We start from the raw sequence: 23259 nt of genomic DNA on the forward strand, positions 1-23259 counted from the left end.
CTTGTTCCTTCATCTGGTGCATAGCCTTCTGTCTTTTCATCTTGTCTGTCTTTCGGTGAATGTGGTTTTTGTTCCACAGGCTGCAGGATTGTAGTTCTTCTTGCTTCTGCTGTCTGCTGTCTGGTGGATGAGGCTATCTAAGAGGCTTGAGCAAGTTTCCCAATGGGAGGGACTGGTGGTGGGTAGAGCTTGCTGTTGCTCTGGTGGGCAGAGCTCAGTAAAACTTTAATCCCCTTGTCTGCTGATGGGTGAGGCTGGGTTCCCTCCCTGTTGGCTGTTTGGCCTGAGACGACCCAACACTGGAGCCTACCTGGGCTCTTTGGTGGGGCTAATGGTGGACTCCGGGAGGACTCACGCCAAGGAGTACTTCCAGAACTTCTGCTGCCAGTGTCCTCGTCCTCACGATGAGACACACCGCTCCTCTCTAGTTGTGGCATGTGGGTTTTCTCTCTCTAGTTGTGGTGCGCAGGCTCCAGGGTGCATGAGCTCTGTAGTTTGTGACACGTGGGCTCTCTCGTTGAGGTGCATGAGCTCAGTAGTTGTGGTGCGTAGGCTTAGTTACCCCACGGCATGTGGGATCTTAGTTCCCTGACCAGGAATCAAACCCATGTTCCCTGCATTGGAAGGCAGATACTTTACCACTGGACCACCAGGGAAGTCCCAGCAATCTGTGTTTTAATCAGCTTTCCTGGAGGATCTGACACTTGATAAAGTTTGAGAACCACTGATTAGGTCATGGAAATTCCTTTGGCAAATGCACACTTCAATGTACAATGTTCAATGGCTCAAACAAAATAGATGTATATTTGTTGCTCATTTAGAGGTGCAGGTGGTTGAACAGGTTGGCAGAGTGGCTTCCTCCAGGCAGTTATGCAGGGACCCAGGATGATGAAGTCACTGCCGTCTTTAATACGTGACTTTCAAGCTTTCTCTGAAGGTCATCCCAGCCCAAAGAGAAGAGCCATTGGAGAAATGGCTGTAGGATTTGTTTATGGGCTGGGTCCAGAAGTGGCATACATGTCCGTATTCCATTGGCTAGAACTCAGTCACATGACCCTGCCTACCTGCAAGGGAGGCTGGGAAATGTAGTCTAGCTTGTGCCCAAGGAAAAGAGGCAAACACAGATTTTGGTGAGCAGCTAGGAGTCTCTTTATGGACATTTCTGAGGTTCTCTGTATTCTGGACCTCTTTTATGTCACAAACCCCTTTGACAGTCAGGTTGAGCTCATGGACTCATTCTCAGAATGTTTTTAAATGCATAAAATAATAAACAATTACAGAGGAAACCATTTAAATTGAAATATAATTATAAATTGTTAAAAAAAATTTTCACCTAGAATTGCCAAATCAATCTTGAGGAAAAAGAACAAAGCTGGAGGCATAACCCATCTAGGCTTCAGACAATACTACAAAGCTACAGTAATCAAAACAGTGTGCTATTGTTATAAAAACAGACATACAGATCAATGGAACAGAATAGAGAGCCCAGAAATAAACCCACACACCTACTGTCAATTAATCTTCGACAAAGGAGGAAAGAATATACAATGAAGAAAAGACAGTCTCTTCAGCAAGTGGTGTTGGGAAAACTGTACAGCCTCATGTAAATCAATGAAGTTAGAACACACTCTCACACCATACACAAAAATAAGCTCAAAATGGCTTAAAGGTGTAAACATAAGATATGGCACCATAAAACTCCTAGAAGAGAACATAGGCTAGACATTATCTGACATAAATTGTACCAATGTTTTTTTAGGTCAGTCTCCCAAAGCATTGGAAATAAAAGCAAAAATAAACAAATGGGACCTAATCAAACTTATAAGCTTTTGCACAGCAAAGGAAACCATAAACAAAATGAAAAGACAACCTATGGAATGGGAGAAAATATTTGCAAATGATGCGACTGACTGACAAGTGCTTAATTTCCAAAATATACAAGCAGCTCATACAACTTAATAACAAAAAACCAAACAACAAAATCAAAATATGGGTAGAAGAGTCCAAAGAAAATATACAGATTGCCAACAGGCACATGAAAAGATGCTCAACATCGCTAATTATTAGAGAAATGCAAATCAAAACTATAATGAGGTATCACCTTGCACTGTTCAGAATGGCCATCATCAAAAAGTCTACCAATGATAAAATGCTGGAGAAGGTGTGGAGGAAAGGGAACCCTCCTACACTGTTGTTGGGAAAGTAAATTGGTGCAGCCACTATGGAAAACAGTATGGAGGTTTCTCAAAAAACTAAAAATAGAGTTGCCATGTGATCCAGCAATCCCACTCCTATGCATGTATCTGGAAAAGACAAAAGCTCTAATTTGAAAAGATACATGCACCCAGTTTTCATTGCAGCACTATTTACAGTAGCCAAGACATGGAAACAGTCTAAATGTCCATTAACAGATGAATGGATAAAGAAGATGTGGTATATATATACAATGGAAAATTACTCAGCCATAAAAAAGAGTGAAATAATGCCATTTGCAGCAACATGGATGGATCTAGGGATTATCTTTAACTAAGTGAAGTAAGTCAGAGAAAGACAAATATATGATATTACTCGTTTGTGGAATCTAAAAAATAGTACAAATGAACTTATTTATGAAATAGAAACAGACTCACAGACATAGAAAACAAATTTATGGTTTCCAAAGGTGAAGGGAGGGAGGGATAAATTAGGAGTATGGGATGAACAGATACACACTACTCTGTATAAAATAGATAACCAACAAGGACCTAGTGTACCCCACAGGGTACTATACTCAATATCTTATAATAACCTATAACGGAAAAGAATCTGAAAAAGAATATATATATGTATAACTGAATCATCTTGCTGTACACCTGAAACTAACACAACAGTGTAAATCAACCTTACTTCAATTAAAATTACAATTAAAATTTTTTAACATAGCAATATATGTATTTATTAATGCATTAAATAACAAGATCTAGTGACAGATTTAATAACTATTTTGATTTTGAAGTAACAATGAATATAAGTGGTATTTCAAGATATCTTCAGCCACTATAATTTAATAGTTAAATATCTGTGATTTCTTTTAGGGGCAAAAGTCAGATATTGCTAATAATACCAGGTTTATGGCCCGCATTTATAATTGAGGGATATGCTAAGTTTGTTTGTTTTTTGAAATTAATTTATTTTTGGCTGCATTGGATCTTTGTTGCTGCGTGCAGGCTTTCTCTAGTTGTGGTGAGCCAGGGCTACTCTTTGTTGCGGTGCATGGGCTTCTCATTGAGGTGGCTTCTCTGTTGCGTAGCATGGGCTCTAGGCACGTGGACTTCACTAGTTGTGGCACGTGGGCTCAGTAGTTGTGGCTCACGGGCTCTAGAGCACAGGCTGAGTAGTTGTGGCACATGGGCTTTGTTGCTCCGCGGCATGTAGGATCTTCCCGGACAAGGGCTCGAACCCATGTCCCCTGTATTGGCAGGCAGATTCTTAACCACTGAGCCACTAGAGAAGCCCTATGCTAGGTTTTAATTAGAGTTTAGTGAAAATAAAGACATATTTTTCCCCATCCGAGTTCATTGATTGCCTGCTCCATCTCTCTTGAATTTTATCCATGGATTCAAGAACTTCTGCTCTGTACTTTATTTCTAGCCTTGGATGAGGAGAATTGTAGGGTTTTTATGGGGCATTACATGCTTTATAAACATCAGCTTATTGAGCTTCATAATATTTGAATATGGTAAATCTATGTCTTTACCTATAAACCTTAGCTTTTCAGGTACACCAATAACACAAAAACAATTCTATATAAAATACTCATTGCATTAAGTTTCCATTTGTTCAGATGCTTCATCAGTAAACTGGATGGTGCTTTGATCTTATATAACAATAATTCTTACTTGAAAATGTTAACTTTTTCAATTTCTGCCTGACTTATCTAAAATGTTTATAGACATTTCTTGTTTTAATCAGTCAACATATGTTCTGAGTATATGTAGAAGATTAGCTCTGAATGCATTACTGCCTTATAACCTCACTACCTAAGAGCAAAGTGGAGAGGGCACGGGTTTGGAGTTAGAAAGACGAGCTTTTCTATTTGTGAGTTTTGGCCTTAGGTAGGTTACTTACTCCTGGTAAGCCTCAGTTTGGTTGTCTATGAAGTGGATATAATAGGCTTAGCACCTAAATGGTGCTTAGTAAATTATTGCTATTAATATCTTCTCCCTTTTTTGACAGTCTAAACAAACGCCTGGTTAAGTCTCAGTATTTGATGTGTGAGGAAAATAGCTAGCCACGTGAAACCTAACAGAAAGAGTATGCATCAGGGGTTTTGTTTGCAGGCAATGGAATTTGACTCTGACTTAAACCAAAAGAGAATTTATTACAAATGTATGGTAGAATTTACAACCCAAACTGAATTGTTATAACAGAAATAGGCAGCTTCAAAAGGTCTTTGGTGCATCCACTAGACTGATGAATTCCTTCTGCTATTTTCAGTCTTTACATCCCTCTGCTTAACATTCAGTGTCCAAGCAGAGAGACTGCAATGGGTTGATCCTTGACCGTGAGCCTCCTTGGGAACTATACCAGGTTATTGAGAGGGAAGATGTAGAGTGGGCTGTGGAGAACCCGAACTTAGCTGTGTATCAGGACTGTGCATCTGAGAAGTTACTGCCCAAAGGGTGCTGATAAAACAGGGTGACCTAAAGACATGAAAGCAACCTAAATGTCCATTGACAGATGAATGGATAAAGATGTGGTAAATATGTACAATGGAATACTACTCAGCCATAAAAAAAATGAAATAATGCCATCTGCAGCTACATGGATGGACCTAGAGATTATCATACTAAGTGAAGTAAGTCAAAAAGAGAAAGAAAAATATCATGTGATATCACTTATTTGTGGAATCTAAAAGATGGTACAAATGAATTTATTTACAAAACAGAAATAGACTCACAGACATAGAAAATAAACTTATGGTTACCAAAGGGAAAAGGGAGGGAGGGATAAATTAGGAGTTTGGGATTAACAGATAACATACTACTATATATAAAATAGATCATCTATAAGGACAAGTATACGAGTATAGCACAGGGAACTATACTCAATATTTTGTAATAACCTATATGGGAGAAGAATCTGGAAAAGAATATCTATATCTATGTCTATATCTGTATCTATGTATATATATCTGAATCACTTTGCTGTATACCAGAAATGAACACAACATTGTAAGTCAACTATACATCAATAAATAAATAAATTTAAAAACAGTGTGGCCTAAAAATGGCAGAAGTCCACTACCAAGAGACTGCCAAGTTCCCATCACCTACTGGTTGAAGGGCATCCGGGCAAGATCAAATGGCTAGAGGGAGAAATGGACTTTATACTGACTCCATCAAATCCCGTTAACACCTGTGAGAGCTTATAGCACCACCTACTGTTTTAAAAGAAAATTTCCTTCTGTTAAAAGTCATGGCTTATTTTTTATAATACTTAGGACAAGCAAGTGTAATAAACCCCAAACCAATAATTCTCTGCAGTGGTTTAGGGAGATTAAAAAAATGCCTGCTCAGCAATGACTGTGTGCTGTTTGCAGTGTTTGTGATCATAGCTCTGAACTGCTGGCAGGTGAGTTGCTGCTGTAGCATCCAGGAAGTGAAACCGTAATAATAAGGGGGTCCATTGACTACTTACTGTCATCTGTGTACTGTTCTAAGAGGCTATCTCATCTAAATACCATGTAACTCTACTAAAGGGGGAATACTGTATGCATTTGGCAGAGGAAGAATCTGAGGCTCAGAGAAGTAACTTGGCCAAGATCGTACACCTAGTAAGTGGGAGAGCTGGGGTTCTAGCCCAGACAGTTGGACTCTCAGGACAAGAAGTGCCTGGGATTCTCTAGAGCAGGGAACTCTCTCCTGATGACCAGGGTGGTTGGTACCTCATGTGTCTATCAGCAGGGCACACCTGCAGTGTGATTCATTTTCCTGTTTACATCTGATTAATAACACACTTTTGTCTTTAAGAATATCTTTTATTCACACAAGCAATATACCTAATAATCATAGCCAACCCTTATATATTGCTGTGTGCCAGGCACTTTTCTAAGTACTTTACATTTATTAATTAATTTATGCTTCTCAACATCCCTGTGAATTAAGTACTGTTTTGAATCTCCATTTTACAGATGAGGATATGGTTCAGTAACTCTTCAAGGTCACACAACTAGGAAGTGACAGAGGCTGTGTGTCAACCCAGATAGCCTGGCTGCTTGCTGTCTGTGTACTGCCCTGTAGTGTTTGTAAGAAGTTATTTTAAAATAGTCCATGTGTATTTGGATACAAGATAAATCACAGAGGTGTGTATGATGGTGCTCAAATCTTAGAAAAATGTGAAGGTGGAGTGAAAGTGACAGAAGTTTAGGAAAGACTGATTTAAACAGTTTCTAATTTTTATTGTAAGCAATGCTTGAATATCTACTTGGGCCTGCTTGCCAGAGTTTCTCCAGAGTAGATACAGGGGTGTGGATTTACTGGGTTATTGTTCTCCAGAATGACTGTACCAACATGTTTTACTTTTTTTTTTTTTTTGGTCACTATAAGTGAGTTTTATGTAGTTTTCCTAAGAGTTTCTAGAATTTGTAGGCCCTCGAGGACTATTGGTAATAATAGAAATTAAGTAGAATTTTGTTGTTTGTTACTCCTAAGAGCATAAGAGAAGGAGAGTCTGCATATTTACCGAAGAAATATGCTTAGCTCACCCCACTGGGACAGAAGCTAGTGTATCATCAGAACACTCAGTTCATTCCACCAGAGCACATGTTTCTGGAAATCAGTGCCACCTAGTGGTGACTAAACCCCTCAGTAGCTATCAGAGTGTGGTGTATGTGTGCGTGAGTGTGTGTGGGGAGGGAGGGCATAGGGGGAGGACATCCAGGAACCTGCATATTTAAAAAGCAGCCCGGCTTAGCCATTGGCCCAGTTTCCCCTTCTCCATCCTTTTCACGGCACCTGCTGCACAGCCCTGGGATTACATGGGAGTCTGGACATGTTCTGGGCCTGTTTGGGGTTGAGGACCACCTTCCTCCCAGGCCTGCACACAGAGGAGACATGGAAACAGGCTCATGTGTTTGGGGTAAGAAGAAAGTGCCCAAACTGTGACCTCAGTTCTGCCAATTCCATTTGCATTTCCTCCCTTGTTGATTTCTGTTGACCTCTGCCCTCCTTTGACTTTGTGGCTCACCTGGAACTTCTGTCTTTTTCTCCTTCATCCTCAGCCTGGTGTCTAGGGCCCCATCATCACACCGCAGATTCTCCCCTCGTCCGTTTGTGTGCTCCCCTGCATCTGGGTGTGCACATCATCAAACAATGTTTCTTATTGCTACATAAACATCCCATCCATCCATCCATCCATCCATCCATCCATCACTTTACTTCTTCTTTCTTGACTTACGTTGTTTCCTTACCTGGAACATAAATTCTATCCCTTCTTCACATTCCACTGGTCCGATGAGCTCAGCTTCATCGATTGATTCCCCCTGTAGGGTCTGTCTGCACCTCACGCCCTCCACTGCCCCTCACCCCACGTCGCCCATCCCAGTCTGCTCGTATACTCTGCAGCAGACTTCTGCTCTGAAGCAAATCGTCAGCTACTCCAGGACAGAGGTTATTTTATGTAATTCTTTGGTATTTTCCAAAACCATGTGCACATTCCCAGATGCACAGCTGAACTTGTTTCCTTGCCCAGCGAGTCATCCTTATACTCACCATACTGTAAAAAAGAAGGAAAGTTAACATTTCATTGAGCACCTGGTATCTGCCAGATACTATTCTTAGAATTTTATGTCTAAGCATAGTATCTGCTTATGTTTGCTTTTACATCTGTTACGTTATTTAAAACCTAAAAACCCTGTGAGGAGAATGTTATCCATTCCTTAGGCTGGAAAAATTAGATCATCAATGTTTAATAAATGTGTAGCTATAATGAACAGGTCAGCATTTAGACCCAAGCCCATCTGACCCCCCAAACCCATACCGTTTGCTGCAGTGTCCTGTGCCATTTGGTGTTAGAGCCTCCCTTTAAGGTGTTTCATGATGATGCCTTGCATTCCTGACTTCCTTCCTGCACAGTCCACTTCCAGGGGAGCAGAGCATCCTTTTCCCTGGGGTAATACTGGGTCCTTTCCCTGTACCATCCTGACGCCCACCTGGAGCCCCCCTTCTTCACACTTAGTTTGACTTATATCCACATAAGTAAAGCAGTGTGCCTGCCTACTTTTTTTTTAAACTAGCATTTCTGGATTAAAACATCTCTTAAGGTAGAATAACTCTGGGTCCCGGAACACGAGATACTTTGCAGGACACACAAACCTTGCTACACTTTGAGCTCACTTTTTGGGTGGTCAGAGAGCTCACAGAGCTGGTGTCTTTGGACGTCTCTGTACAACTAGCCCCAGAGAACTGCCCAACTGACTCAGGACCAATCTGCATCTGTTCGCTTGTGTTTCCTGCCCCAGGGATTCCGAGCCAGCCCTCGGCACCTTAGGAGACGGGCCGCAGCGGCTGCAGCTGCCCGGCTGGAAGAAGCCAAGCCTGCCGTGGAGGTTCACCACCAGAGCGAGCAGGAGATCTCAGTGAGGAAACGAAGAATCAAGAAAAGCAGCCGCGTCCAGCCAGAATTCTACCACTCCGTCCAAGGCGCTTCCACCAGAAGACCTGTAAGTAGGGAATTGTCTTTTCAAAGAATATTAAATACGTTGTCACATGGGGTGGTCCTTCTTTTAGTCTTCAAAAATGATCAGATTGACTTTAAGTAATTCGGTTATTCTCTTATTGTCCCAGCAAGTAGTCGGGAACTCACATGAGTGCCAGCGAGGAATGTGGTTTCCCAGGAAGCGCTGGTCAGCAGTGGGCGGGGGTATTGAAATCTGGTGAATCCTGACCACATGAGAGTGGGGTCTAGAGCCCGGATGGGGCCATGGAGTAACCCAGCTGAGGCCTGCAGTGGTGAGAGCTGAGTTGGCGGAGGCGGGTGACAACAAAGCAGCATCGGGATGGTGAGGTGTGGAGGGAGGGGCCGATCCCCTCATCTGCAGCTGTCCTCCAGGTGATGCTGAGGGAGCTGGCCCCTCCGGGTGGCTTTTATGTTGCTCCCAGGCGGCACTGCTGTCCTCTTCTAGCAAGTGCCCTGGGTCTCTGTCAGCCGAGCTGCCTTACCAGTTACCAGGGAAGTTACCTGAATAGTTACCTGGGAAGCTTGGTGCCCACCTGGTCTTCACCCCTTCTCGTCTCCTGAGCACACTGTTCCATGTGCTCTGACCTTCTGTCTTGGTTGGGGCTCTTACACAGGGACTTGTTGCCGGGGCTGTGACAGTTAAGGATTTGGGGCTTAGACACTGACATTTAAAAAACTTTCAAGGAGTATTTCATGACTGCAGTAATCTTGCATTGCTTCAGCATTAAAAAAAAGTTTCCCTATGAGTCCTTCCTGTGCTGTGGAGAACCCATGATTGTCGTGACTCATGCCAGCTGAGGGGAGCCAGCAAGATTTGACGTGATAATATGTCTCTGTACATTATTAAAACAGACCTGCCCTTCTGTGGGGTAACTGTGTAGCAGACGCATGTGGAGTTTGCGGCCAGGCCAGCAACAATGGGAAGAAACTGAATTCCTTTACAGAAAAGGTCCTGTTTAGCCAATGGTAAAATAAGCACATACTTAGGGATGAGAGCCTTCCTTTCATGATTGAATAAAACAAAGGCTAAGTAGAATTTGGTGTCTACGTGGAGCAACAGGAAATTGTAGGAAAATTTATTCATTCAACAAATGTAAGCTTTTTTATACAGGAAATAAGAGATGCACAGGTATGTATTAATAACTAACGGTTATTGAGGGCTTACTTGTATAACTGGAATTATTCACCTTCTGAATGATGAAACTGAGGCCCAGAGAGGTAAATAACTTGCCTAAGTTGACCCAGTTGTTTGGGGGTAGAGTCTAGGCTTTGGGTCTAGGCGGCGGACTCCAGGGCCCCAGCACTTCCTCTGCAACCTTCTGCCTTCCTGCGCCCCAGCACCTCACCGCTGAGTCCATGGACAGACACGCACACGAGTAAACGGAGTGCAGGCCTGTGTTAGGGAAGTGCTGCCGTGGACTGTGCACCCGGCATTAGGGAACATGGCGCATGGCCAGAAATACTTGCAGAGAAGTAGACGCCTGAGGCGCGTCCTGAAAGAGGAGGAGTTGATCCGGTGGGAAGTGGAGGGAGGCGTCTCTGACGAGGAGAACGTGTGCAAGAGCACAGAGGCATGACCGCGTGGCAGGCCTGGGGGACAGCTTGAGGTGGTGCTGGTAGATGAGACCAGGGTCATTAAGGGATACATTATGCTGAATCGTTGGGTTTATCTTCTGTGACAGGGCTCTGTTGAAGGTAGGGCATAGGCACATTGTTTCTCCTGCTCAGAATCTAGCTAATTCTTTCTTCTAATCTCCCCATGTGGATGGAGAAGTACGTGATCATCATCAAAGTTTAGGAGCCCTCCACCCCCCCTTATTCCCTCCTGAGCACTGTACCTAACTGCCTTGGTAATAAGACATAGTTCCCATGCCTGGTGACTCTGCCCTGGAACACCTCTCCTTGCTCTCTGTTTACCTGGAGAATTCCAGTTCACCACTGAACACTGACTCGAGATCAGGCGGCCTGTTCAGGAAAGTCTTTTCTGATCCTTCCCATCAGAGTGAGGTGCGTTCTGCTTTGGTCCTCGGCCCTTTGTATAGATCTCCAGCAGCGCAGTTACTCAAGTGAAAAAGGCAGGCTCAGTAGTGAGATGGACACGGGTTCGACTCCCGCTCTATGTATCCGGCAGGAAAACAGCGGGCACCATAAGAGTTTAATGGAAGGACTGTTTCCAGAAGCATGGGCAGGGCTGAGATTCTCCAGCAGCCTTCAGGTGGAACCTACCTACCTACCTACCTACCTACCTTCCACCCCTCGCCTGCAGGGGTGGCAGATGGCAGGGGCCTTGCTGGGTCCTGGTCAGAGGGCTGGAACCAAGGAAGCAGCCTTCCCCAGGAGCTGTGGCCGAGGCATGCAGCCCGGCAAGAACCCAGTGAGTCAGGAAGGGGGCAGGGCAGAGTCACCAAGGATGGGCAGAGTCTGAGGGGACAGACAGGGACCCTGGCAAGTAAAAAACATACTGGTCATCTTTGCCGAGCTGTTCAACTCCTCGAGACTCAGCTTTCTTACTGTGAAGTGATAATAACAACGGCGACCTCACTGAGGGGTGAGGATGAACTGACGTGTGGAATTAGGTGGCCTGCTTGGCATAAATACTCAGTACATGATAATTCCTTCCTCTCCTTCCCCCCCAGACCTTGACTTCCTTGGGGTCCATATCGTCTGGCCTAGCATATTTCCTGGCATATGACATCTGATGCATTTTATTGAACAAATGAATGAATGATATTTATACATGACGTGTAGGTTAGGCACTATAGGAATTCAGAGAATGGAGAGGTTTTTTTCTTTTACCCCCGAAATAAGGTGGTTAGGGGGTAACTACTTCACGGAAGAGACAGGATTGAGTTGGGCTTAATTATGGGTAGGAATTGGAGAGCCAGCAGACGTCAGCTCTGGGAAATAGAGTAAGCAGAAGTGCTGAGAACCGTTTGGCTGGATGTGGGGGATTATGAGAAATGTACAAGATAAAGCTGGAAAAAGATGGGGCCGGACTACCACTGTGTTTAAACTTCATTTTCTGTGCTTCATGGAGACCCTGGAAGAGATGAGTAGCATCATCATAGCAGGATTTTAGGAATTAAACCTGAGCAGGCTGGGTCAGAGGGGAGCAGGACAGGGCCGGGTCAGTGTCTGGGTGTCCGGTGATTAGGACCTGAGCTTGGACATTGCCTGTAGCTCTCTGCCGGCATCTGGTGGTCACTGCTGGTAGGGAACCTGAGGAAAGCCTTTGCCCTCTCCTCTTCGGAAGGATCATTTGGAAGGGAGCAGGGTTAGAGGACAGGAAATAGCAGTGGAGGCTGCCTTGTTGCTAGGGGCAATAAAAACATTCCAGGAGCTTCTTTGGGGTGGGTAAAGCTCACTTCCTCCGTCTGTGTGCTTCTCCTAGGGTCATTGTTTTGTAGACTGGAAATCGTCAGAGTTGGTAGGAGGCTGTTGCCTTCGTATGTCATGTGATTCCTGCTTAGCCTCTGCTGACATTTCCCTGTTTTCATGCTGTAGGTGGACTTGAGCGCCAGCCTTGGGTCCTCTTCTGGGTTTGGTTAGGTGCAGCCAGTAGGGCCAACACATGAGCCCGGAGCCTGTGCCTTTTCCAGCTTACACAGTGGGAGGGAGAGGGGGGACGAGTCAGTGTCAACTCTGATGGTGGCCTGGAGATGAAATAAAAATAAATCAGCTGTGGTGACTCAGGATTATTTGAATGACTTTATGTGAAGCACTCCAGGCGTTTCTAGCAGCAGTCTGAGTAAGAAACAGGCCCACGAGTCAAAAGACTGACACAGGACGTAGCAGTGAAGGAGATGACTCAGAAGCTGTGACAGTGCACTTTCAGCCAGGAAGCGGGCCCCGAGCCACATGGAATGCATTATACTTTAGCATCTCCGGCTGCTCCAACCTATTTACTTTTTCTGAATTCATCATTTATACTCCAACCTGGCTATAAGAATTAGTGACGGAGATCACTAATATAAACATAATTAGTAATATATGTGTTTTCTTTCCCCCTCTTTTGAAAAATGAGATGTTTCTAAGAGTGAGTAAGCCAAACATTTATCCTGATTTTCTCTTTTAGGTCTTGGGACTTATCCTATATATTGAGACATGTCACTGGAACATTTAGGAATTTTTACCACCTTGGAGCAGAAAAGATAATTAGGTCCACATTTCCCTTGGTTCTTTAGTATTTTGACATTGCAGTTGGGTCTGAATCCTAGAGCTTGAAACATCCATCATCACCACCATCACCGGAGCGCTCACATCACTGCACACTCGCTACCTCGGCAGCCCACAGGCAGCAGGTGTCTCTGTGCTTCCCTGTTTCCCAGCAGTTCTCTGGGGCAGGTGCTCACTCTCTGGAGGAGGAGGAAACCTGTCAAGGTCACACAGCTGGTGGATGATGGAACGAAGATATAAACCCGTGTTCCAACCGGAGCAGTTGGAATAGATTCAAATGATCATGTTTCTAGGCCTAGAGGTTTATCCTAATGAACCCTCCTAAAGTACTTTCATCAGTTTGAGTCTTAGGTTTCCTAGCTGCAAAGAAGTTTTTTAACTTTTGCATCAATCAAAACCTATTTTTAAATGGTACTGGAAAGCATAGATAAGCCCCAAACCTCACTCTTGCCATGCTTTTCGTTCAGCCTCTCCTCCTGGGGCAGAGGACCTGGGAGGCAGCAAGAGTCTTTCTACCTAGTGCCCTCACTTGAGCCTGTTAATGTAGAACAAAAAGGGGAAGTCAAAACTTTAGAGCACCTGAAAATAACCAGGCACCCTGACTCTGTCCCTGTTACATTTCACTGATTCCAGTTTTGTGCACATTTCAACCCCATCGCCTGCATTTCCTGGACTTAGAGTCTCTGACACTAGCTCATAGAGGTGAAGGACTCTCTGATTAAAAACTGCCAGCGCCCCCAGGTACCGGCCAAGCGGTAGCCCTCTCCCCGTGCTGCCAAAACTGAGGCCCACGAGCTTCTGTCCTTCACTCTGGGGCTCCTGCCCCAAGTAACTGGATTATCAAGCCTGATACTTAAAAAAAAAATTTTATTGAAGTGTAGTTGATTTAATGTTGTGTTAATTTCTGCTGTACAGCAAAATGATTCAGTTACACACATATATATATATATATATATTCTTTTTCATATTCTTTTCCACTCTGGTTTATCACAGGATATTGCATATAGTTCCCTGGGCTATACATTAGGACCTTGTTGTTTATCCATCCTTATATAATAGTTTGCATTTGCTAATCCCAAACTCCCAATCCTTCCCTCTCCCACCAACCTCCCCCTTGGCAGCCACAAGTCTGTTCTCTATGTCTGTGAGTCTGTTTCTGTTTTGTAGATAGGTTCATTTGTGTCATATTTTAGATTCCACATAGAAGTGATATCATATATTTGTCTTTCTCTGACTTACGTCATTTATGATAATCTCTAGGTCCATCCATGTTGCTGCAAATGGCATTATTTCATTCTTTTTTTATGGCCAGTATTCCATTGCATCTATGTACCACATCTTCTTTATCCATTTATCTGTCAGTGGACACTTAGCTTGTTTCCATGTCTTGAGCTTGGTACTTCTGACTCAGGCAGGCTTAATGCAGACGATTGGTGGTCCTGCTTTCTGAAAGGTGAACACTGGGGAAGAAGCTGGTGTGGCCTGAGGAGTGGAAAGCAAATTTCCAGTTTGGATATGTTAAGTCTGAAATATCTACGAGATTTCCTAGGGTCTGGATTTCATGGGGTTCTCAGTACATGGATATTATCAAATCCAGGAGACTGATCAGGATAACCCAGGAAGTGGATACTGATAGAGAAGGGCATTGAGGGCTCAGTTGGGGTCCTCCAGAGCCAAGAGGTTAGGAAGAGGACGGAGGTTCCCTTTAACTTCTGACGCCTTCCTTCAGAAAGACGGACGCAGAGAGCAGATTGGTGGTCGCCGGAGGTAGGGGGTGGGAGTAGGGGAAAAACACAGTTTAAAAAAGTACACACAGCTGAATACATCTGTTGTTTTCAGTGACACAGAAAAACAAACCCTTGAATACACCAAAAAAAAAAAAAAAAAAAGAATGAAAGAAAAAAGGAAAAAAAATTACAGGTGCCTTAGGCAGAGGTGGGTCCAGGGCTCTTGACTTTCACTGAAGGATGTTCGCCTTCCTCCAAGAAAGGGCAGCATCGCAGGTAGAAACTTTAAAGAGCAGCAGGAAAGGATTTCCTATGCAAATGCATTACTCCTCCCCAGCCTTGCCCTTTCTCCTACTAGACCACTTCCTTGACCTCACCTTCCTTTTCCTTCTGTTGTTGGATTTTGTTTTCGAGTCTTGGGGAAATTTTCTGTTTTTCTCTTTGCAGCTTAAGGTCATTGTAAGGCTGCAAGATACTTTGGAACATTGCACAGTTATTTATTTATTTATTTATTTATGTATTTATTTATTTATTTATTTATTTGGCTGTGCCAGATCTTCGCTGCGGAATGCGGGATCATTAGTTGCGGCATGTGGGATCTAATTCCCCGACCAGGGATCAAACCCAGGCCCCCTGCATTGGGAGTGCGGAGTCTTACCCACTGGACCACCATGGAAGTCCCTTTTGCATAGTTTTTCTTTGCTTTAAATTAATATTAACAGGTTTCAGGTCATCTTTGTAGTCGGCGGCCTGCTGCTGTGTAGAAAAGACTAGCCAGACATCCTCGATCTTGTTGAGAATGTAGGATGTTTCTCTGTCCCTTTCCTGCTTAGGTTGTTCAGTGGTCTTCCCTTTCCCTTTCCTTTTCCGGTGTGTAGCCCCATGCGGCTTTATTTGCATAACCTCAGGACACTTCCCTTTCTGGGGAAGGCTTGCTTACAGCTCACACCTTCCTTTGGGTTAATTAATTGGCGAATACAAAGCTCCTAAAGGAAATGTTTGTTTCCTTTTCCCTTTGGAGTTCTAGATAATGAACTGAATGAATAAAGTCAAATTTCTTTTGCTAACTGCTTCAGAAGGATTTTGTGGAATAATGCCCATTCAGCTTACTGAGTCTGTGCTCATTGCTACACCTCCCTTACAGGACCTTACCAAAGGTTTCATTTATTATAAAACTGCTATCAGTAGCTATAAGAATAATTGGTGCACAGGATCATGCAGCGTACGTGGTCTATATTAAATGAATGGTGCTAATATAGATAGAGTTTAGTTTCTCAAACAACTCATGAAACCAAAATGAACTTGGTGAAGGGGTTCATGTGCTCTGCTTGGAGAAAAATAAACACATTCTTCTAACTGATGATTCTTTTCGAAGCCAGCATTTGACTGAAGCAAGGCCTGTTGCCATTGTTTCTGTCTTCCTTGTACTCAGCACCACTTGCTGTCTTGAAAACCTTAAATTCTTTAAGCTCCAAGCAAATAAAACTTACAGAAAAAAAATTTAATTAATTTTTTATCTTTTTATTTTTGGCTGCGTTGGGTCTTCATTGCTGTGCACGGGCTCCCTCCAGCTACGGTGAGCAGGGGCCACCCCTTGCCGCGGCCTGCGGGCCCCTCACCACGGTGACCTCTCCTGCTGTGGAGCATGGGCTCCAGGTGCGCTTTAGTCCTTTTTTTTTTTTTTCCAGAAAATTTTTAGATAGCCACTTGTGCCTTCAAAATTTCCATGGATGGGGTGGATGAAAGAGCTGAAAAGATAGCTCCTCTAGAGATGGTCTAGTTTATTTCTTTACTTCTAACCAGAACAGTCTTTACTTTATTTCTAACCTAACCAGAATGTTAAAATGTTCCGGGAAGATGGGTATAAATTTCTTTATTTTAAAGGACACAGCTCTTCCCTTGGAATTCTGTTTGATGTTTAACAGCAGTGTTTGCCTGGGGTGACTCCTTGACCTTTGCCTAAATCCTGTGGTTTACAACTTAAAACCATTTCCTATTGTACCACCTGTGAAGAGGTACTGTGAAAGATCTAGAGCTTGTCTCACTTCTCTTCATCCAGTGCTTTCAATGATGAGGTCTCCCCTTGTCTGATGGCTTGTATTCATAGCCAGTTCATTGTACTTAAGAATCAAAGAGCTGCTTCTTTTCTGGGCTCATGGTTCCATCTCTCTGGACTTTTTCTCCTAGACCTAATTCTCAGTTCTTCCAAATATCACTGTTGTGCTCCTCTCAGCCCCCTCCTGGTGAGTGGCAAGAATCCATCTGATTTCTCTCAATAGTGCCTCTTTTTTTTTTTCCCAGTTGTGAGGTGATGAGTGTGGTTCAAAAAAATCAAACTGTGGAAACTGAACAATCGAACATATCCAAACAGAATTTAGTTTGTGCCTTGGGAGAAAAGTGGTCAGTTCTGGAAACGACAGTGATGTTTCAGGAAAACTGCTGCTTTGCAGTAACTCTTGTGAATGAAAAATGCCACCTGCCATATTAGTAAGCAAAAGATGTTGCAGCCATCAAGCCATCACATTACAGCCACCTGACGGTGAGCCCTGGGGGAACTCAGGATGGAAACAAAGAATGCCTGCCATCTAGCTGTCAGTCACTGCAGTCTCCCCTCATTGTGCACCCCCACAAAGGGACTCAGGATGAGAAAGCACAGGATACTGGCCCCAGATAGCTGAGGTACATATCAAAGGAAGATTTCAGGTAGCCCAGACACAGGCTCTTCCCATACATAGAAAAGTGCTAAATTCCTTAACTTGAGATGTCTGGTTTTCTTTATTAACAATAATCTTTTGATGTTCTGACTACCTGGTCTTTGTTGCAAAAACTCCTGTATATCCTGGCTCCCCGCTTGCCTCTTTGGAGCCGTCCCTCAGAGCTAGCTGAGAGGCTGTGTTGCTGGATTAAGTCCTCAGTTTTGTCTGCTGAATATAACATAACTCTCAAATTTTAGGTTGTGCATTTTTTTCACACTTCATATTTTGAAAAGTGTGTTCATATTCATCATCTCATTTAATCTGCACAAGCAACTTGTACCTTGAGTGGGGCTTAATATTGTTAACCCAATCTGACAAAAGTGAGTTTCAGAGAGTAAGGACTGGCCCAGGTCATCAGTCTAGATGGAAGCAGACGTCCCTTGTCCCTGCCGTCTGTTAGGAAGAGCTTCAGCTCCAAGAGCACTTGGGGATTGGGTGGGAAATTTCAGGGACAAGAATATAGATTCCAGTAGACTGGAGGAATTATGCATGTTTTCATCCTGACTCATTCCTGAGGAGTAGCTATATACCTTTGAGAGCAGGCTCACAGCCTGCATTATCTGTACCGCCACCCCAGGGTACCAATGTATTGGCAAGTCCGCTTTGGTCTAATACTACCAAGTCCATGCCGCAGGCTCCACACTTTGTGCTCAGTTATCACATGGTAAAGTAGCTAATTAACTCTGATGCTGGGGAATATCCTTGACCTGTCAGCACTGACCCCCCCACTGCATGCAGCTCAGCATCTCTGTGGTGGATGAAGATCAGATACCTAAATTAATCTGATGTTAAGATGAGGTTTAAATACTTTTGTGTACTGTTCCTGGGAACGTGGAATGGTGCAGCTGCTCTGGAAGACAGTATGTCAGTTCCTCAAAAATTAAAAATAGAAATTGTAAGGTCCAGCAATTCTACTTCTGGATATATACCCAAAAGAATTGAAAGCAGGGTCTGGGAAAGAGATGTTTGTACACCCATGTTCATAGTAGCATTATTTGTATTAGCCAAAAGGTAGAAGCACCCCAAAAGGTGCATTGATGGATTAATTATAAACAAAATGTGATGTATCCATACAATGGAATATTATTCAGCCTTAATGAGGAAGGAAATCATGACACCTGCTGCAACATGGATGGATCTTGAAGACATTATGCTGAGTGAAATAAGATAGTCACAGAAGGACAAATACTCTGTGAGGTTCCTCGAGTAGCAAATCGTAGAGACAGAAATTGTTAGCGCAAGTTCCTGTGCCTAACGCACAGTGAGGCCAAACAAACGGAAACATCAGAGTTTGGAGCAGAGAAAGGTTTATTGCAAGGCCATACAAGGAGATGAGGTGACTTGCCCAGAAAAGCCTTGAGCTCCCCGAAGGGTTTTGGCAAAGCATTTTTAAGGACCAGGAGAGGAGGGGTCTCAGGGTATGTGATCAGCTTGTGCACAGTTCTCTGATTGGCTGATGGTGAGGCAGCAGGGTGGTGTCACAGGGGTTAACATTATCAGTCCTTAGGCTCCAGGAGGCCTGGGACTTGTGCTCATGGTCATCAAGTAGTTCTTCCATTTAGTAGTGGTGGTGGGGTTTCTCATCTGCAAAACCACTCAGGAAATTTGCATTAAATACTATTATCTAGGTACTTCAGAGAGGAGCTAAAGCGGAGGATATGGGGGAAGGCCTGTCCCAGGAAGGCCCCATAGGGTCCTGCTCTGTTACAAAAGTAGAATGTGGTGGTTACCAGGGGCGGGGGGAGGAGGGAGTGGGGAGTTGTCTGATGAGTATGGCCTTTTAGTTTTGCAAGATTAAGAGAGTTTGGGGGAAATTCCCTGGTGGTCCAGTGGTTAGGCCTGCTTTCACTGCCGTGGCCCTGGGTTCAGTCCCTGGGTGGGGAACTAAGATCCCGCAACCTGCATGGCGTGGCCAATAAATAAATAAATAAATAAATAATAAAAGAGTTCGGAGATTGGGTGCTCAACAAGGTGAATGTGCTTAATGGTACCGAACTGTACGCTTTAAAAAGGTTAAGATGGTAGGTTTTACGTTTTGTGCATTTTACTGCAATTAAAAAGAAATTGAGTTTAAACAGCAGCTGCAGGCAAGGAGGCAGAAGAATCACAGTAAAGGTTCACAGAATAAGGGCCCAAATGATAAGAACATCAGAGAAGATACATTTAGCTTCTTTTAAATAAAAAGCTCATGGAGTGTGAGAAACATAAGGTAGCAAGGTACAAGTAGCAAATGCTAAGGAAAGACTCACTTACTAATTGGAGGACGTGTTCTTATATACATGGTGCAGGCATGACTGTGGATTGAATGTCACATGGCAAGACATGCTGTTTCATATGCATGAAATGACAGTTGATATCATTCTTAGAAAAAAACTCCTTAGAATGTAAAGTCTTAGTTGAGGTTTTAAGGGCTATTGTATAATACATTTGCATGAGTTAAAATATTATACTCTGGAATAAGCAAGATTGATCTAAAACAATGTAAACTTGCATTTTAAGTCAAAAGATTGTGTTATTTTGTGATCAGTTTGTGTTCTTGTGTCAGAAAAACTTCAGAAATAAAGTAGATATGTTGATGGTGTTCAGAGCCAGGATTTTCAGTTGGGAGAGAGAAGAGATGCAGGTGTGAAATCAGGAAAGTTAAGTAAATCCTTAATTGAATTGGAAATATCAGTTTGAACACACAGTGAGGTTTTTTCATTAAAAAAATAAATTTCCTGGCTCTGACCACTGAACAGGACTAGAAACAGTGACCAATCCAGTAGAAATGCCCATACAGTATTACGGTATCCTAATGTCATTCCTTTTTAAAAATTAATTTTTTTTAAATTGAAGTATAGTTGATTTACAGTATTATGTGAGTTTCAGGTATAGTGCATAGTGATTCAGTATTTTTGCAGATTATACTCCATTGTAGGTTATTACAGGATAATGACTATAATTCCCTGTGTCATTTCCTTTTTTTCTTTTTATTGGTGAATTTTATTTATTTATTTTTAAGATTTTTTTTTTCTTTTTTTTTTTTTGGCTGCACCACGTGGCATGCGGCATCTTAGTTCCCCAACCAGGGATCGAAACTGCGCCCCCTGCCTTGGAAGCGTGGAGTCCTAACCACTGGACTGCCAGGGAATTCTCTTTCTTATGGAAACAAATTCAGGCTGTGTCTTGGGTCTGGTTCCTTAGGCACAACCTGAGAGGGGTGCTGCGGTGTAAGTGATGTATTGAGGGGGAGGGTCAGGAGAGGAACAAGGGAAGCAGGGAAGGTGGGGGCAAAGTCATATGCTGGCTTGGCAGGGGCTGGCTCTGCCTGGTCCTGCATTGGCTCCAGGGAACCAATGCACAGAGTTCATCTCAACTGGAAGCCAGCCTTTTGTCCCACCTGAGTTAGTCACAGGCTCTGGGCTCCTGGAGAGGGAGGGTGTGAGGAAGCTTGGGGTAGCCCAGGGGAATGCTGTGAAGAAGGGGCAGCTGTGAGCCATTAGGGTCAACAGCTGGATAGAGGGATGGAGGGATGGGCGGCCAGGTACTCGGCAGCCATCACAGGCTCCTTAGAGAAATGGCTGATTCCAGGTCTAGAATGAGAAAGGGAAGATGAGCCCGACACACCTTTTTTTTTTGCCTTTTATTGACAACTCTTTATTTTTTGAAATTTCAAACTTACAAGTTCAAGAGTAATAACTATGAACAGTATAATCTTCCTCTAGATCATCAGTAAGCCTTTTGCCATTTGATTTCTCTGTACACATAAACACACACACACATTTTTGGGAACAGTTTGAGGAAGTTGCACGCATTATAACTCTTCATCCCTAAATATTTAAAATATATATCACCTAAGAACAAGGACTTTCTCTATATGTTACATTTCAGTTATCAAATTCAGGAAATTTAACATTGATTCAATACTATTGTCTAACATGTATCCAGTTGTTCCAGTATTGGCCTTTGTTTTTTCTATCCAGGATCCCATTCTACATTTAATGGTCAATAAACTGACCTCTTTACTTAGTCTCCTTTAATATACACACTGGCTACCAAGTTTGGAACCATAGGAGAGTATGTAATTTGTGGTTTGTTAATATTACATTAAGATACATGTAAAGTAATAGTACCTGTTTCAAGAGTTCATAAAGCCAGGCACATCTTGTCAAACCAGAAGACAAGGAAGCATCAAAGATTACTGTGGTCTTGTCAGAAGAATCAGGAGTTAAACTTGGAGAGGCTCCTACTGCCTAGTCAATAAGAATAATGATCACAGTGGATTGAATATCACATCAGTATATTTAAAATCCGTGATATATGACATTTCAGAAAAAACCAAACTCTCATTGTTGACCTTTGGAGAATGCTAAGTGAACTAACTCACTTTTCTGGAAAATAATAAAGAGAAAGAATCAAGCATTGTCGTGTCTTTGCTGTAAGAGTTTATTCTACATGGTAAGCAAATGGTGTTGTGGAGGGAAGGAGTGATGGAATTTGATGTCACCACTTTGCAAATCCAAGTGAATAATGACCTAGACGGTGATGGTGATCGTCAGTGACGCTGACACTGCAGGAGAGACATCAGGTGCCTGCTGATGAAAGGACCGGTAACAGTATCAAACTGCTAGCACTAATTACAGAGTTACACAGAACATAGGGTGGAGCTATGTGTTAGGTGATATACTGAAGACAGAGTTAGCAAAATGCAGACTCTGGGGAACTTCGGGGCAAACGCTCCAATTTCTTTGACGAATAAATTGTAAGAAATAAAAAGCAGGAGGAGTAATCTATAGATTAAAAGAGATTGAAGGGACCTACCAACCAAATGCAATATGTAAGCCTTGTTTCAATGAGCAAACCAAATGTAAAAAGAATTCTTGAGAAAATTGGGGACTGATTGGATATTTGATGGTATTAAGAAATTTATATTAATGTTTACATTGGTAATGGTTTTGTGATTTTGTTAAAAAGTCATTATCTTTTAGAGATATGTACTACAGTATTTAGCAATGAAATAATAAGATCCTTGGAGTTTGCTTCAAAATAATCCAGTAAGGGGCGACGGAGAGAAATGTGGTTTAGGGTCTCATTCAAACAACACTGACCAGGAGATGGTAATTGTTGAAGCTGGATGTGTGTAAATGGTAGTTTAAAAAATTTTTCTATTGTTGTATAAACTTGAAATTTTTTCTAATGAAAGGTTTAAGACCTTTAAAAAAAAGAAACACATCTTCATTTAAAATTTACCTCATCAACACTTTGCTTCATCAAGTCCCTCTTCTGGCTTTTGTTTTCCATAGAGTGAGCCTAAATTTTTGTAAATATCATTTCCAGACTTCAGATATTTACTTAGAAAATTTAAAGTATAGTTGATTTACAATGTTGTGGTAGTTTCTGGTGTACAGCAAAGAATGTACATATTCTTTTTCATATTCAGATATTTACTATAAGGAGGTTTTTAGAAAGACAGAAGGGGGCAATATTCCCATGGCTATCTTTTGATGCTTTTTACTTCTTTTTTCTTTTAATGAAGGACTATTGGCTTATTTGTTGGCTTTTTACTTGGAACATTTTATAAAACCATGTTCATGAATGGTGGGAAAATGTCCTTATTATTTAAAATTTAAACAACTACTCTAAAACAGATGGGGCAATTATATAGGCATATTCTTCCATTGTAATATCTAAAAGCTGATTTTTCCCTGAGATTGCTATTTTTGTTCTTTGTAGATTTATTAATATGAGAACAATCATTACTGAAACAAAACTAACCCGAAGGCAACATGCCATCACATGGCATGACTTTATCTTGCTGAAACTCAAATAATACCTAGTCTTACAGTCTTTTCATAGTAAGTGGAATTCTTCCATCCCAGTATTACTTTACTACAGCAGATTGC

At 42.5% G+C, this 23259-nt stretch overlaps 1 protein-coding gene across 4 annotated transcripts in view; it reads left to right on the forward strand.

The window, feature by feature from the left end:
• Positions 1–23259, forward strand: part of DST (dystonin) — a 496581-nt gene that overhangs the window by 37990 nt on the left and 435332 nt on the right. For all 4 annotated transcript variants that reach the window (XM_065886378.1, XM_065886379.1, XM_065886381.1 and 1 more), the window contains exon 3: positions 8501–8701. In XM_065886378.1, coding sequence (XP_065742450.1) covers positions 8501–8701 — 201 coding nt within the window. The remainder of the gene's footprint in view (positions 1–8500; positions 8702–23259) is intronic.

This window comes from Phocoena phocoena, chromosome 10, assembly GCF_963924675.1.
Source record: "Phocoena phocoena chromosome 10, mPhoPho1.1, whole genome shotgun sequence".
NCBI lineage: Eukaryota > Metazoa > Chordata > Mammalia > Artiodactyla > Phocoenidae > Phocoena > Phocoena phocoena.